This window comes from Pelecanus crispus, chromosome 1 (genome assembly GCF_030463565.1).
Source record: "Pelecanus crispus isolate bPelCri1 chromosome 1, bPelCri1.pri, whole genome shotgun sequence".
In the NCBI taxonomy this organism is placed as follows: domain Eukaryota; kingdom Metazoa; phylum Chordata; class Aves; order Pelecaniformes; family Pelecanidae; genus Pelecanus; species Pelecanus crispus.
In genome coordinates this window covers 10,705,122-10,722,506 of record NC_134643.1, presented here as the reverse complement: position 1 = coordinate 10,722,506, position 17,385 = coordinate 10,705,122, and the positions used below count along the sequence as shown (strand labels likewise).

General features: G+C 36.5%; 1 protein-coding gene across 1 annotated transcript in view; it reads right to left on the bottom strand.

Annotated features, from left to right (window-relative positions):
• Window positions 1-17,385, bottom strand: part of SEMA3E (semaphorin 3E) — a 148,547-nt gene that overhangs the window by 65,368 nt on the left and 65,794 nt on the right. The window contains exon 2 of the mRNA XM_075727810.1: window positions 6,248-6,408. Coding sequence (XP_075583925.1) covers window positions 6,248-6,408 — 161 coding nt within the window. The remainder of the gene's footprint in view (window positions 1-6,247; window positions 6,409-17,385) is intronic.

Below are 17,385 nucleotides of genomic sequence, written 5' to 3'. Positions count from 1 at the left end.
CAAATCCATATCTCTCCAATTTAGAGGTAAGAATCATAGGCTTTACGGAAGTCTAGGTAGATGACAACTGTAGCTCTTCCCTCGTCCACTGATGCAGTCACTCCATTGTAGAACACCACTAGGTTAGTCAGGCACGATTTGTCCTTGGTGAAGCCATGTTGTCTGTCTCTAATCACCTCCCTGTCTTCCATATATTTTGACATATCTTCTGGGAGGATCTGTTCCATGACCTAATGAGAAGCAGGGCTTGTGTGCACAAACTCTTGCAGAGGAGATGGAGGGCTTTGCTTCCTGGGTCAGTTGCTCCAATCAAAAGGTTAATGTGTAACAGGAGCTGCCCTCTTGTTGCTGTATCTACCACTGCTGCTAGGTATCTGCTTTCCAAAGTTAGTCCTGCACAAATCCTTCTCCAAATGAAGCCCTTGTTCTGAGTTTGTTCTGCCATATGTGTATTTCCTATTGGGATACTTATAATGGTTTATCTTAGCAAAAGATGCCTAACGGAGTAAGAATGGCAGACATCTCTGTTTTCCACAGGTTGAGCAGAGGTGTTCCTACCAAATTACCTACCTCTAAGGCTAGCCCATGTTAGCTGCCTGAAGTAGACGGGTCTGAATTATGACTTTAGTAATACATATGAGTCTCCTGAAGAAGATTTTTATCCAGAAATTTTTTTCTAAAACTCATAACTCTTTTGAGGCTTATGAGTCTTAACATAAATGAGCATTAAGTTTTTAATCTCTTCAAGATTATTTTAGACTAGAGACTAAAAAAACCTCTGCGTATCAGATTTTGCTATCATACCAAATTTCAGAATTTGATTTTACATGCATCTTGGGTCTAAGCACAGTAGTCAAAAATGTGTATAGTAAAAAAATGTTCTGCAAAACATAAAAAAAAAATGTTTTTAATCTTGAAATCTTCATGAGCATTTCTTAGCTCAGTTAAAACAACTGAAAAGAGCTGCTTGGTCTGTTATAATAATTTGCAAAGAAATCTGTAGTAAGTGGCTCAAGGTAGTAATACTTTTAGTATTTTTTTAGTAGTATTTTAGTAGACCAAGGTCTACTTACTGTACTTAATCATATTTGTGTAATTATTGCTGTTTTACTTAACTAGTGTAACATAGGATGTGTTTGCACTGCATAAAAATCCAGATATTTATCAGCTGTAATGGTAGCCTTTAACCTTCTACATATTATTTTTCCTGATGTTTATGCCTTAGAGTTATGACAAAAAACAGCTTTTACTTTCATAGAAACATAGAATCATAGAATCATTTAGGTTGCAAAAGACCTTTAAGATCAAGTCCAACCATCAACCTAACACTACCAAGTCCACCACTAACCCATGTCCCTCAGCACCTCATCTACACCTCTTTTAAAAATATCTCCAGGGATGGCAGATCAACCACTTCCCTGGGCAGCCTGTTCCCATGCTTGACAACCATTTTGGTGAAGAAATTTTTCCTAATATCCAATCTAAACCTCCTCTGGTGCAACTTGAGGCCATTTCCTTTTGTTCTATCACTTGTTACTTGTGAGAAGAGACCAACACCCACCTCCCTGCAACCTCCTTTCAGGTAGTTGTAGAGAGCAATAAGGTGTCCCCTAAGCTTCCTTTTCTCCAGGCTAAACAACCCCAGTTCTCTCAGCCGCTCCTCATAAGACTTGTGCTCTAGACCCTTTGAACTGATTCTTTGCCAGGATTACAATCTTTTGACAAGCTGTCAATAATTATTGTTGGGAAATTTTCCTGTGCATCTAGACTGGAATAATATCACACTAACATACATTTCACTGGACTGTGTGCTTGACAAAAGTATTGGCTTGGACATACTTTTTGAAAACTTTACACTCCTGAAGGTTACTATGAAGTAAATTTTTAAATTGCTTGTTTAGTGATGCTTTCTTATCTTGCAACATACTATTATCATCCTTGGGACCTGGATGATGTAATTTTAGCACTGTATTTAAAAAACAGGAAAAAGTTACTTTTAAACATATTTGTCATGGGAAAAAATTGAATTATAAGGCAGTACAGACAACAGCTACTGAGCAAATTCAGATGGGGGAAAACTTTAATTGGAGCTGGAAGGCTAATTAGTGTCTCCAAACAGCTTCCCTATCCAGTCACTAGCCTCAAAAAACAGGATGGCATGTGTAATGAAAGCTAATTTCAAGAAATTATATGAGCTTTATAGCACTTCAGGCCAAAATAGACTACTGTGTGAGCTAGTCTGAACTCTAGTATATGACAGAGCTATTAAGCAATTCAACTCTCCTATCCCTGGTTTAAGTCAATAAATAGTGCTTAATAAACATGTAACTTGTGGTTGGCTGAAGCACAAATTCTGCAAAAATATCTGGTTATGACTGGATATTATATATATATATCTCTCTCTCGATAAATACATAGCCACCTTGCCTCTTGGGAGGTAATTCCAATGGATAATCAAACTCATACTAAATTATATGTTTCTTACTTCAGTTTGAATATATGTACATTCCTACATGGTTTTCAAAGGAGATACAAGCAAGCCCTGCTCTTACAGACTTGTGTTCAGCCAGTTCTGGAGCAGAAATATAGCTAGCTTCACTAGAGGCAGGATATATTATGAGGCCTCTATAGTTTATTACAACAGAGACATAAATCCTAATATGGAGCTATCTCATACTAAGCCAGAAACAGCACATTGAAATCTGCCTGCACAAGCCTATTTACACAAGTAGGAAGGCTTCTCTTCAGAGCAAGGCCTTCATGAGCCCTTTGAAGCAGAAGCTAGGAAGAAAGAGTATCTGTAAGGAGCTTGAGGACAAATAGGAAGTGCAATTTATTTTCACTCCAACAAGAGACAAAAAGTAAAACCAAAGGTCATCCTTCTCTATGAGCTGTTAGATCAGTGGTGGTGAACTACTGGCATTGGTTGAAGTTTGCTGTCAACAAAGGTCTGCTCTGGCACCAATTACAATGAACTGAAAGACTTTTTAAACTAAATTTGGCACCAGTTATCAAATAAAGTTCTCTATCAGTGTCTTAGATCACTACAAGCCTTAAAGACTGGATCAAATCCCAAATACGTGTAAAGTTTGATTCCAAAGGTGGCGTCAAACGGAATGAGATTTCAGGGAAAGCAAAAGTCATATGGAGGGCACCTCCAAAGCTTTAGCTTTAAACAAGGTTTCAAGTACTTGTATGGCTCTAATTCTTTGTAAATACTGATATCCACATTTCATAATCTCCCTCATTCTTGCTGCTGTTAGTGTTAGGACATTCTTCATACGGAAACCAAAGTGCGTGAGTGACTTTTTTTCAAAAACTTACGGTAAGATATGTTAAATACTCTAAGCAAGAAAATTTCTCTTTGTGCTATAGGAAAGAAGAGTTTTAAAGGGCACAAAAAAAATGCAAAGTAGGCAAAGGAAATATAGTTTGACCAATGGAGAAGTAAGACTCTGTCTTTGTCCAAGATGACATGGAAAGTCTATGCTACAGTTGAGAGCTCAACCCAAATCTCTGGAATTCCCAGCCAATGCAAGAATGACAGTAGTAGTTTTCTTCCCTGAAAGATTTTTCCCATTTTGTATGTATCTTTTCTTTACTGGATATGAAAAGTGGTCAGGAAAATATACGCTTAACCTAACATTAGTAGATATATACACAAGGAGCTAATAGCTTATGTGAAAAAAGCTATAATCTACCCTTCAGAGTGCTGCTTTGTATTTGAAAGCTGGAGAGAATTGAACCTTAAGGAAAAATGTAGTCTATTAAAAGCAGATTTATAGGATGCATACCTCATATGCATCACAAGTTGAGTTTTTTGGAAATGCTGGATTACTTTGGCAGTCAATAGGTCTCAATGCAAAAGCATTTTATGTCCACTAAACATTTTGTTGTTTTTCTTTGAGAGTCTTCTAATATGCTTGCTAGAACTGAATTACTGGATCATTTTACAGCAGAAGGGCCACATCTCTGACTGGAAATCAGTTTTACTTTGGTTTTTAGAGAGCATATTCATAATTCCAAATTGTCGAAAAAGGGATGGCAATGAATTAAAACACTGTTTTCTAGAACACAGAAGATGAAAAAGATCTATGAGAATCTGCCCCAAAGCTACCAACTTTATGAAACATCTCTTTTGCAGCTAGTGACTCATCCTGGTTACCAGAGAGACTAAAACCCACGAACTTGCCCCAGTCTTATACTCTCACTAGGTTATAACTGGTGTTTTAGATTAATTAAGCTGAAGTCTTCAGTCTGAAAGAAAAGGTCAAAGGCTAACCAATGCACAGTTAAAGGTAGATTAATGAAAGAACTTTGGTTATAATGAATCAACCAGTCTCTCAATTCCAGGAACTTCCCCCAATGTATCTCAGTAATTAAGCTCACATATAACAGAAATGTCTCATTCCACACTTTTGCTGATAGTGCTGTGGGACAATCAACTTTTCCCTAACTATCACTGAATAAGATCTGCACTGAGTGAACACTGGGAAACGAGAAGAGGGTCATGACATTTGTGTTCAAGGGAGCTAAGTCCCAGTGAGGTCATGTTTCTAAACTGCTAGGTCAAGCTCCATTTATTCCAGTTTCTCATCTTTTGCACATCATAAAAGCAAGCAAGCAGGCAAGAAGAGCTTCCATTAATTTGCCATAGTCTGCACACAGGTCTCAAGACAGAGAGTATGGTTTCAGAGTAAATGGCTGATCTTCCATCTAAAAACAACAAAAAGGAGAGCAACGAACTTCAGGAGTGTGTCCAGATGGGACAATGGTGGTTGGACAGAAGCATAAAGTGCTCTACCCTGTCATCTTTCCTCATACAGATTTACTGCCAAAGGGGAAGAAGAGAGGGGAAAAAAGCTTATTTTATAGAAACAACTGCTTCCTAAATGTTTTCATATCCCTGAGCTCTAATATCTTGTCACAGGATATTAATAATTTTTATCAAATGGAAAAAGAGTTAACTCACATCTCACTGTGGAGGAGCAAAGCTCAGTATGTAACATTGCTCTCTGAGGAGTTAAAAAAATATATTTTATTTTTTTAATGTAGATAAATTCTCAAATGGTCTCCCTGAGTATATCCATTTCCCCATAGCTAGAATTGTCTTTCCCAAACTGTTTATAAAAAGGATAAAGCATATAATTTCTGTTCACAGTAGAGGAACATGTTAATACCACTTGGAGATAAGCAAGGTTGCTTATGGTAAAGTTGACCAGAGTGTTGGCATGAGAACAGTGATATTCACTTACAACAAGGGGGCAGAAAAAAAAAAAGAACTTGAAACATTAGTGGTCAGTGCAGTATAAAAATCAACAAAATCATATTTCTCCAGAGGGGCTCTATTTATGTATTTTCATTCATTTACTAATTTGAGAATGAATGAAAATCTATCAAAATACCTTGGGGAAATTTCAAAAAGTAGATAAGGAAAACACTGAAATATTTCATGACATCGTTTATCCACAGTCAAGATGGTTGTGGCAGGAGCAATGCTACTCCAGTTTCCATTGCCACTGCATGTTTTCAGTCCTAGGTGTCAAGGGCAGAAGTGAGTAAGGGGGCCAAGACCCATATCAGCTCAAACTCTGGCCTCTCCACTTCAATTGCCAGTTTGCCAGTCAGCTGTGGTTTCTATGATGCACCAGTCTCTCTGGTAGGATTATGACTTAAACCACCTTTCTCCCACAGACCACTGAGTAAGCTCCAAATGCCATTTTCAGAAACTACTTAATAGATCTCTGGCTCAAAGCCAATGCAAAACCCAGTTTCTAAAGAAGGCTAAAAATTAGCTGCATGGTTTATGTTGCTATTGAATACCTCTTATAGTTTATATGTGAAGGGTTTTTTTGTGGGGTTTTTGGGGTTTGGTTTTTTTTTTACATTCTCTCTTTTGCTGTGGAAAAGTCTCCCCCAAATACCATGGAGAAATTATACTTTGATAATATAGCGGAGATACAGAAATCAGGTATGCACAAAGTGTGAGATGCTCTAGACATCTGTAAACATGCTGAAAAACAGTGAGAAATAGCTATATGACCCCCAGATCTCTTCACCTAGGGTGACCCTTATGGGTTATTACTGTGGAAAAAATGGTAATTTGTGTATTTTTCTTAAATATAAACATGACCTTAAAGTTTGTGCACAAAACCCCCATTATATCATTTCCAGTCATGCAAACTCTGATATTCTGTGCTACACATGATGACATGAAGTGACTAATATATATAGCTTTTTACTCCACCTCTCGGTAGTTGTCGCTGACTCGATCCAAACTGAGGGAATACAAGAGGTCTCTTCCTCCCACGAACAGTCGCTCTTGATACTCATCCAGCAGCATTATATGAAGACCAAGATATCCAAATGGGCTGTGAAAGACTGACGTCCTGTTTAAATCCCAGAGCTCTGAAATACAATCAGAGTGTGCGTGATAAATACCAAACAGCTTAGCTTTCATGGCTTCATTTTCACACACTCCTAGGGAACAAAACAAGAAGTTGTGGGACATTAAAATGCTAATTGTATAATCTTTGAGTAAGAAAGAGCCACAAAACACCTGGGAACAATTTTCAAAACGAGGCAGCTCTCCAGGAGTTTTGTGTATGAATCTTTACATCATTATCTTTGTGTTCAATATATCGTGAGATGGGGAAAAGGGAAAATATGTTTTCTCCTTAACATTTTCTGAAAAGGAAAAAACACTGCTTAGGACATAAACTGCAAATGGGAAAAAATTAATGAACTGATGGAAATGGAAAAAAGAAATTACTGCAAATTGTCTCCTTGTCTTTCCCTCAGGCATGTCAAACTGCAGGCTTTTACTGTATGCACAATGTTGTTCTGGTTTTGTTTTTTGGAGGGATGGGGTTGCTTGTTTTAAGCCCAGCACTGTCTCCACTCAGTTCACTGAAAGTATTTCCACTAAATTCAGTGAGAACAGTATGTAATCTGTAAAATGCATATTCATAATTTTCCAAGTGATTACTGATTTTGTCAAGAAATACACTGGCCAGCTAAGGGGAGCTGGGGCTTAGCTGTACATGATCCAGGCTAAAGTCACTTCCACAGAGAAAGGGAAATTCATCCCTGGTAATGTTGCAGAAACTTGGAATCAGGCCTCAGGAAGGAAGAAAGAGGCAAGCACAGGGGTCTCTCTGCACTCTCAAGCAGATGGTGCAGAGCACAGCCTGGCTCGCAGCAAGTCAGAGGAGCTGAAAACCATTTTGCTGTTAGGAAGCCTCAGAAGAAGTAATTACAAAAAGTACCTTAGGACTGCCTCCAAAACAGGGAAGCTGGGACTGGGGGAAAGGAACCATGTTCCTACATCTACATTGTGGCAAATTGTTTTATTCTGAAGAAACAAAAATCACTCTTGGTAAAAGCAACTAAATTCCTTTTACCTCACAGCTATCCCTAAGCATAACTTTTCCAATTCTTTGGATGTGGCCCAGCAGCTGATGTTGGAAGAAGTGCAATTGTCCCCGAGGTAGTGAAGACAAGGAATGGGCCCTCAACCCGTTCGGGGTGGAGGCTCCAGTTCATGTGCCACACCAGCATTTATGTTCGTTCGTCCATGCTGCACCTTGTCAGCCACATAGAGGCCACAGCTGGTCTTCTGCAAGAGGACTGGTCCTACATGTCAGAGAAAGTCCCTGAACAGGTCTACCACTATGGCATCCACTTGGGATGCAATATATGCCATGCATATATGCTGTAATTTTCAGAAATTGATGTATATCTTTAACCTGAGAATGCAGCCTCTTATGGTACACAAATATTAAGCCACCAAAATTAATAATCATAACTAAAATTTTATCCTGTGTTCCCTGAGAAAAGGGCATTACAAACCAATAATATTTGAATTCTATATTTGAATTTGAATTTACCTTACCCAGAAAAAAGATCTAACATGACCAATTTTCCTCATGAAATACCTTACGTATATCCTAAAGTATAGAAAAGAGAACAAATATTTTGAGCCAAGGCAAAAAGTTTAGTATTCAATGAGGATATTAATTTAATCCAACAATTTGCCACAATTTCTTTTCTTTTTAAATAATTGTACATAATATGTGTCTGTTGAAAAGGGAATTTAATAATAGCATAAATATGTTTTGTTTCACTTGTTGACTATGTTTGATTCAGGTCAACAGAAGCTGAATGCAACTGGTTTCTGAAAGCTGTTTCCCTAGATGATAAAATTGCTATCAAAGGAGTTGTACTAGAAATTCAGTCTCACAACTGATTTATTTCCTGAGCTATCTTCAAAAAGAGTCTATTGATTAAATAGCTGTGGAGAATAATGTTAATATCTAGGATTTCCTAACATTTTTTAACAGCAGAGGTCAAAACACTTTGTACCTGGGTATGACTGGCCTCATTTCACAAATAGAAAAACTAAGTCACAGAGAGGAGCATCATGATGAGCAGAACAAAAGTCTTTTTTGCCTAAGCTTTGCGTACTGACCAGTGGATATATATACTTTTTTTGACAGTGATATGGTCAGTACGAAACTGCACAGAAGTGTGGAAATGGTGCTTTCAAAACAAGCTTCTCTCGCCAAGCAAAACCAGCAGATTGCTGTTTCAGAAGAACATTGCTTGTCTGTGGTCAGATTAGAAATGGAATGAAAGCAGAACTACAAATATTCTTTTGGTCCTAAATAAAGCTATTTATTTGCAAGAATATAAAACATCCAATATATTTTATTTTCAGTCAGTGTTGGAGTTAAAAGGATTGCCTTTTAAATTCTAGTTATATACAAGCCACAAAAGGATACTGTGGTAGCTTCCCCTGATTTATTTCCATGTTGTCCTGAAGGCAAATTTTTCATAAATGAGACAATATTTCTTTACATAGATCAGAGATATCATTCATGTGATCTCAATGAGAACACAAGGCGCAATGAACAGTCCTCTACCTGATCACATAAAATGGTAACTACTCATGTAAGGCTCAGTCCTGTCAAGTACACCTGCAACTCTCATTGTCTTAAATGAAAGTTGAGGATATTAAACACCTTTCAAGATCAAACTTGTAAAAAGAGATATTTCTAGGACTACCTCCAGCAAAGCTATACAGGCATGTTTTTGCCGTGGGTGTCGAGACAAGCACAGAACTGAGCCTGATATCTGGAAAACCTGGAAAACACCAAGCAGTGGGACCTGGGGAGCAATTTTGTTACTGAAACACAAACATACTCGTATTATATAGTTCTTTTGAAAGGTACTAGGATTTCTGGACATTGTAGGATATCTGCGATATTAGGATAGTGTAGGCAAATAAGATACAGCACCTTCTGAATGCCAGAAGAATGGATGGGATATCAGGGAGTCTAAAATGGCACTAGACACCTGCCATTTCTAGGCACTGAATCTCACCATGATCTGGCTTGATGTACATGACCCAGGTTTTGAAGTAGTAGAACGTCATTCGTGTAGTGCTATGCCCCTTCAGCAAATCTGGTTGGCTCCAATGTAGCACTGCAGGAAGGCAGCTGTACTGCTTCCAGACTTGAGCTGCTGCAGCCACAGGCTGCACAGTCTGCACGCTCATTTAGTGAATTGTTAATTCATGGATCATTGCACTTTGCAGTGCTGAGATACCCTGAGTCATTTAAATCAAGGCACACTTGGGAGTGAAACACTTAAATTCAAAGCTCAAAGCAACTTTCCCCAAAACCCACCCTCAGTTACCTTGGAGAAGCTTATGCTTGCAAGGGTGACCTTGTGACTATAGACCTTCAAGGTGTCAAGAGTTGTGATCCTGGTCATGCCCACACCCTTAATTTGAAAAAGTCAGTTTCTAGATCATGCCTAAACTTGAGCGTAACCCAAAAAGGGATTGTTCTTCTACCTAATACTAGGATTTAATATCTACATTTATGCCAAGCACATCTAGCATACTTACAAGATCAGGTGGAACTGCAATTTTCTTCAAGAACCTGGCCAGAGAAAATATAGTGCTGCCTAATGTTTTTAAAATATTCTAGTGGTTGAATCGGTCACCTGAGAAATCGCAGACATGAGTTCAATTTCCTTTTCTAAATGGATTGAAACCCAGATCTTTCTCTTTCCATAAAGAGCTCTAATCACAAGCTATTAGCTACTAGATTGGTAGGGAAGGATGGATGCTTTCTCCATTTCCTGTTGAAGCTGTTGCAACAAAATATTCAAGCTTTAGGAAGACTGAACAAGCAGTAGCATGACTCTAATTTAGCAGTTAAATTGCTTTTCTGGGAAAGAAGTTCTGGTTCTAGTGCTCAAAATAGTCTATGCATTTTGTATTAAACAGTCAGTGGATAAAGTATATAAACTGTTCTAGCACATGGACTAGAAACCCTCAGCTCCTCTCTCACATGGGAATGGCTAAAGATTTCAGCTGAATAAAACCCTTCCTTTCATGGAGTTTCTATAGATTTTTATAACAAAAAGCCATTCCCCTATAAAGGTCTTGTGTAAAGAAATAAAAAGCAAAAGAAAAAGAGGATGAATTGTTCAGAGAGAATATATTGTTAGTGCTCAACACACAGGACAAAAGAGAAAAGAGCATTCCTACTCCTATCTTTTGGTAAAAACAGAGCTTCACGTTGCCTCAGTGTACTGATCCCTGAATTTGAGAAAATCTTATTCAGCTTTTGTACTATACTGTTTTGCCATGTTAATCTAAACGCTCCACACCATAACTAAAACTACACTATTACAGTACAAAAAATATTTTACTCAACAAAGGAAGGACTGCTTCAATATTTACATATATCTATATAGAACTTCACTGACCCGTGAGAGCCTTAAAGCTAGTCTGGACATATAGATTACATTTCCTAAGAGAACAAATCCTATTTATTGCTGTTCTAAATGCTAAGAACAAACCTGGAGGTTTGTTATCTTGTCTGCCAGAGCTTGCTGGCAAATATTCAGACTGCTTGCTTACCACACTTTTGCTTATAGCAAACCTACTTTGGTGAATATATTCATATTATATCCTCTTTGACAAGATGGATTATGTTAGCCATTTGTCAAGGAATGTTAATTATATTTGTAATAGCTTGAATGTTTTAATGATCAGTATGTAATGCTTTCTAACTTCTAAGACTGTGTTAAACCAGCCAGTTCTTTATTACAAAAAAAAAGAAAAAAAATGAAGTCACCCTTTTGTTATGTTATTTTGATTTTTTTTAAATATAAATGCTTGATAACTAAAATATGCTTAGAGCATTAAATGCAAAAACCTCACTGCTGCTCCACAGCAGCCAGAGTACAGTGAGTTCTCCTGTATAACACGTTCTCAGAAATTAAGCATGTAGTGAGTAAGATACAACTTTGAACCTTAAATACAGACAAATATCACTATAGGTTTTTTTTTTTCAGTGAAAAAAAGCAGTTAAAAAGCTGCTGTTGCTCTGCTCTGTTTTTCATAGCATTACATCATCACAACTGCACAAGTGTATTGCTTTTGCCCTTTTTTGCCCTCATAAAAAGCTTTGGTTCCCCTTTTAAATTCTACAGAAATATAGTCTCACCTCCCACACTACTTCATTCTGCAGAACATTCTTCCAGCAAAGATGTTTTCCAGATGCAGGGCACTGACAAATGAGTCTGGCACTTTGAACATGTTGAGTATGTAAGGTGGACATCTCAGTGCTGCTTTACAGGAAGAGGTAACGACTGGGGTTGCCTTCTGTCCCCATCAATAATGTAAAAGGCCATAGATATAAAGTCTAGGTAATGTGAACACCTGAATGACATTTTGTGTTTCCAATTATCAGCATAGCACTGGAATATAAATATTACAGTGGAACAAGTTTTATAAGAATGTGGTAAGCCTTATTTAATTTTATTTAATTCAGCTTTTTGTTATATAGCTGACAAGTGAGAACCAAAATCTGCTTACATGTGACAAGAAAGGAACAGAAACAAAAAGGACAAAAACCAAACAGGAGACATAGGGCACAGCCTGAAATATCTGTGACACAGTTTATGAACTACAGGTTAATAGTGAGATCAGGCAATACAAGTACCCTTCAGTTTTAAAACACCAGTATTTTAAGGCAGATTACTATTCAAGGGTACTCTAAAGAGTCATCCATCACAAGGACAAAGTTATAATCTTACAAGTGGTTGGATCTTTCTGACAAGGTTAAGACCTCTAACTGCCAATATTCCGTATAAAATTGGTAACAGGAGGCAGAAGTTTTCTTCCCTGGGGAACAAAAATAGAGACCAAAACTTACCCCAAAAAACTATGCTGCTGAATATGAGATAATGTATTAGCAATTTTACTTTCCTGTGCTCACAGTCATCAGTTGTCTATATTGCTGCAAAAATAATTATAGAGTCATGACAGTGATTGCCAGGTAGTGGAAGGATACACTAACTCAGGTGAACCATCAAGCAACTGAACCAGTTGAGCAATAGGAAAGGGGGCAGTGTAAATTGGCCAGAGATGGCTGAAGTCAACGCTGTCGCATGAGGTTTGCTAGCAAAATCTGAGACAAGAACTTTAAAGGCAGAATTAACTGCAAATAGCAAACTAACTAAAAAAATCTTGGTAGTAGTAATGCTGAAAGTTGCCACTACACTTCTAAGACACAGTTCTTATTTGGGGAACATGCATCAGTAGGAGATAAACTTAAAAGGCTGTGAGGGAGACTGAAGTATGAACTCTCACTGCTTGAGGTTTTTTCTGTGTGGCTGCCAGGCAGATGCCTCAGGAACTTGTCAGGATAGGAGACAGAAAGCAAATCTAGTAATGACAAGCAAAAACCCATTACTTTGACATGATTCAGCCTCTGCTCTTAACAGCAGGTGAGTTTGGCTATCTAGCTATATTTGGAGAATGTAATTGGCTTCATGAAGTGAGCTGGTGCAACAAAGTCCATGAATAATTTTGTTTGGTTGGTTCTCTTCTTCCAAATGTGTGGATGAAGTTTAAATTATAGTGAAAACTTTAAACAAAGAGCTTTTCCTGTGAGCTTGTTTAAATTACAGAGGCAAAAGTTTCTGAAATTAAAAGGTATCATTTGGGGAGACAAAAATATTTTCAATCTGTATGCAATACAAAACTCTCCTCTCCTTTTTCTAAGAATATTGGAACAACCTATAACCGGAACATGTAATAAATCATAGGGTATATTTTTGTTTCTTCTAATTCTACTCAGCTTATGGCAAAAAAATTTCAGTGGAACTTGAAAGTCTTTAACACAGCTAATCGTGTTAGCTCATGTCCTAATCCTTGATATTTCCATTTCAAATTACTATATGCCACATATACGCTGTGACATGTATACACTCTGTCACATCTAGCAAATATTCAGTTTTTCTTCCCTGCCAGCAAAATAACATATTCAGTTAGTCCCACTGTAATTCATCTGGTTTTAGTTACTAAACAACAGAAATATAACCATTAAAAATCTACCAGGGCTTGTAGTATTGATATGTTACATACTACTAAAAAACTGAAGTGTATGCTTACACAGTATTTCATAATATTTCTAGTTCTTGCTGGAAACTTCTACAGTGTACACTAAATTAAAAATCATCACACAATCTTTATACAAGCTGGATTTACTACAATTTTAACATGCATTTCTAGAAGCGCATGCCAGTCCAATAAAAATTACCTGATATTCAATTTTATGTTACTAATTCTTAAAAAGAAATTCAATGCAGTCTAATAAAATCTTGGCATTTTTCATATTTAATCAAACTTACCTAGTAATGATGGCCAAATTACAGGCTGTATTAGAAGAAAATGTCTTTGTAAATCAGCTGAAAACATTTACAGTACCTGCTTAAGAGTAGTATATGTTGAAGTGCTACTTGTTTTCTGACAGTAATATATGTGACCCTATCAATTTCTGGATCTTATAGTTGATTTTCATTACAGCAGTAGTAAGCTTCTATGGTTTCTGATAGAAGGCTTAATCCAGAGCTCATCTGCCATTTTTATGAGTTAAGTTCAGTAACTTTGAGCTAGGTAATCACACCAATATAGATTAAGTAGGTGTGAAACGTGTATGAATAATAGTTTTACTCCTGTATTTTACCTGAACCTGGAAACAACAGACAGGGAATCAACTCAGAATGAGAGGAAATGTTCTTAATTCCAATGTTAAAATTTTATTTAATGGATAATTCCTTCCATGCATTCACAACATGCTTTTAATTATAATATTTAATAATATTAATTCAATCAACATTTATTTTCAAAGATTTTAAATTAATCTTACTATATGGATTCCATATCTATTTCCATTTAGCTGGATATTGCTTTCCGAGTGATGGATCATTTATTTTTTTGATTCATTTCAGTGTTAGATAGCAAATTTTGGCATGCATTCAAACAAATTTTCTATGGCCAAGTTGACATACTCCTTACACCAGGGACTCCATTATCAAAAAAAATTTGTTTAGCTTCCCAGTGTGATTTTTCTTAGAAAAGGTGCACACATCCCCAAAGTGTTCTCTGACAATGCAGTTCAAAAATGTAGTTGTGATAAAAAATATTAAACCATATTCATAGCTTATACATAATATTGTTGCTGTTACAAGTCCTCAGACCTCAGTCCAAAGTAGGGTAGATATTCATTCATGTGAGCAGTATTAAACCAGTCCAACATGGCTGCCTAAAATTCTCTAGTGACTTCATATCCTTATGATCCTTATCTCTTTAATAAAGCATTCTGAGTAGCTGATAATAAGTGATAATATTGTGGATAATAAAAATATTTATTAATGTTAGAAACTTTTTTTATAAATGTAGAATGCACAATAGAAAGCTTCAGAAATATACTTGTCTATAAAAACATTCCAGCAGAAATATAAATCAGAAAATTTTAATATGAAATTATTCCAGTCTAAGGATGGCACAAGCATCCATGAAATAGTCTTTGAGCATATTATCCACTTCATCCAATGTATTTCTAAGGAAGTGAGCATACAAAGAAATGTTCTCTTTAAATTATACTCACAGAAGATGTTTTACATTATGTTTAATATCTTAATAGTGTTAACAAGTGAAAAAATCAATTTATAAAGCTCCTGAGTTTTAGAAGATACATATGGTTCAAATAATCACAGCCCTCTTCTGATGAAACACAGACAGTCCAGCCTCTTGAAGACTTGATTTATTAAGGTGTACCACTTACTACATGCTTATTACCACACCAATCTGGGAATGGTAGAATTCTTCCTACAGAGAGATCTAGTGTTTTGACAGAAAGAGAATCTGGTGCTTTCATTTAAAATGAAGATGCCAAAAGTCAGGGGTTTATGCTATTTAAAATGACTGTTAAATTTAATTTCCTTTGAAAAAGATGGGAAAAAATGAGCTATCCCATGTGATTTTCAGGGGCATATGCTATTGGGCAGGATGGCATGTGACTGACAGTATACATAAGGCTATTGAATCATCAACATGGTAAAAAACAGAACAAAGGAGAAAGGAGGCACTAAGAAAAGCAAAAGGCAGAGAGAAAATTCAGATGGAAATAACTAAAAAGATGAAAGGAAATTTTCAAGGTATTTTTTTCTGCCAAATCAATTACTCACAGCAGATACAGAGTTTGAGATAATATTCCATAGGTGAGTTTAGAAAGACTTGCTTCCCCTCGCACACTGAGACAAACTTATTTTACTGAGCACAGCGACTCTAAACAACAGTGAGTGGATTTGTGTAGAAATGAGTACACTGTTACCCCAAAGTCTATTCTCTTTAACTGAGCAGAATAGCTTCTCTGTGAAGATTTAATTCACAAGAAGGAGACAAGTATTCAGCTGCTAAGCATCAGTTTCTTCAGAAGACCTACTTAATTTGAGTTATCTAGCACTACCATGATTTGATCCTGCTTTTCCTGATATCTCCCAAATACTTTTAAGTATTAATGAAAACTGAATACATCAAAAGTCTGTTTGTTGGCTTTATTTTCATTATGTTATCTTTTTTTATTATGAGACAGATTTTTATGAAAGAATTCAAGCTTTTATACTGTAAGCAGAATATGTCATATTCAGCTTTTGTTTTATTAAAAGTCAGGTGTCTAGTTTAAGATATTTATCCAGCTGGTTTTTTTTTATCAGAACAAGAGAAAGAGGCATTCCCAAATGGCATTTTAAAATTCATTTATAAAAGAATCTAAACACATGTAATCTAAAAGCAGTCATTTCTATACTCCAAGTTTTAAGAAAGTCTACTTAGTTTTAGATACATAGTTAAATGTAAATGAATTCCACCCCAAAATGCATTCTATACATAAGCTAAGGTTGTACTTTGTCAATGTTTGCAATTTTAAGCACTGAAATGAAGGGCAATACATAGAAATAACTGTCTTGAAGAATCTTCGTTGTGTCTACTCTTTCTCCCCCAGTAAGCCTAATTGTCTGTAAAATGCTGATTAGGTTAAATGCCTTGGAAGAAAGAGACAGAGAAAAGCTTTATTTGAATAACTTGGGACATATTTGAAACCTTTCAGAATCAATAACACTTTGCAAATATTAACAGTCAAAATGAGAGACATGCTTCTGCCATTTGACTTTGAGCCAGTAGAACTCCACAGAGTTGATCTTAAGTAGTGTAACCGGAGAATAAAAGTCAATATCAGGCAGCTATTAATGGTCACATAACTCTTATGAATTTTATTACAAACCACTGAATATTATCCTTAAACCCTCACAGACATGTGCACCCATCCTCCCCCTCTTTTTTTTTTTCATTTGTTTCTAGCAGATTTTGCAAGGCAGGGGGGAAATACCAGTGCTTGTTTAGAAGTTTATTGTACATTTGACATAAACATCCTTTCTCATCTTGAATTTGAGCATCTTACAGAGTCAGACAAGAGACCCTACTGAATTTCAGATGTAATTTGTGCTCCTAAACCCTTCAGATGCTTTTAGAAAAATACCCACTGGTAATAAAAGCCCTGTCAGACTGTAGAGAAATCTACATGCAGAGGGGAGTAACAATCTCCCCAAACTACAAGTAACATCTTTATATCCTCATTTGACCTGATGACAACCACAAAAAAAATCCAACAACCCTTCCTCCTTCAAAATGGAACATCATCTCAGTATGAAACTGACCTGATTAATTTTCATAGTATGTATGCACAACATACACTTATGGGATGTTCTTCCATTAGTTCTTTCTTCACTGTACCATTAGAAATTCACCTCCCTTGATGCTTGGTTTAGCTACGGTGCTTAACTTCAAATGTTTTGCGGTCAAATATTTTTCTTCTTATAGCTGACTACAGTAGGCAGAACATGAGATAATTTCATTAATAGCCTTTATTTCTCACAAGGGCTATTGATCTTTAAAATTATAAAGATACTATGGAAATGAGGAGCTGATACAGTGGATTCATTTTTGTATACTAGAACGTT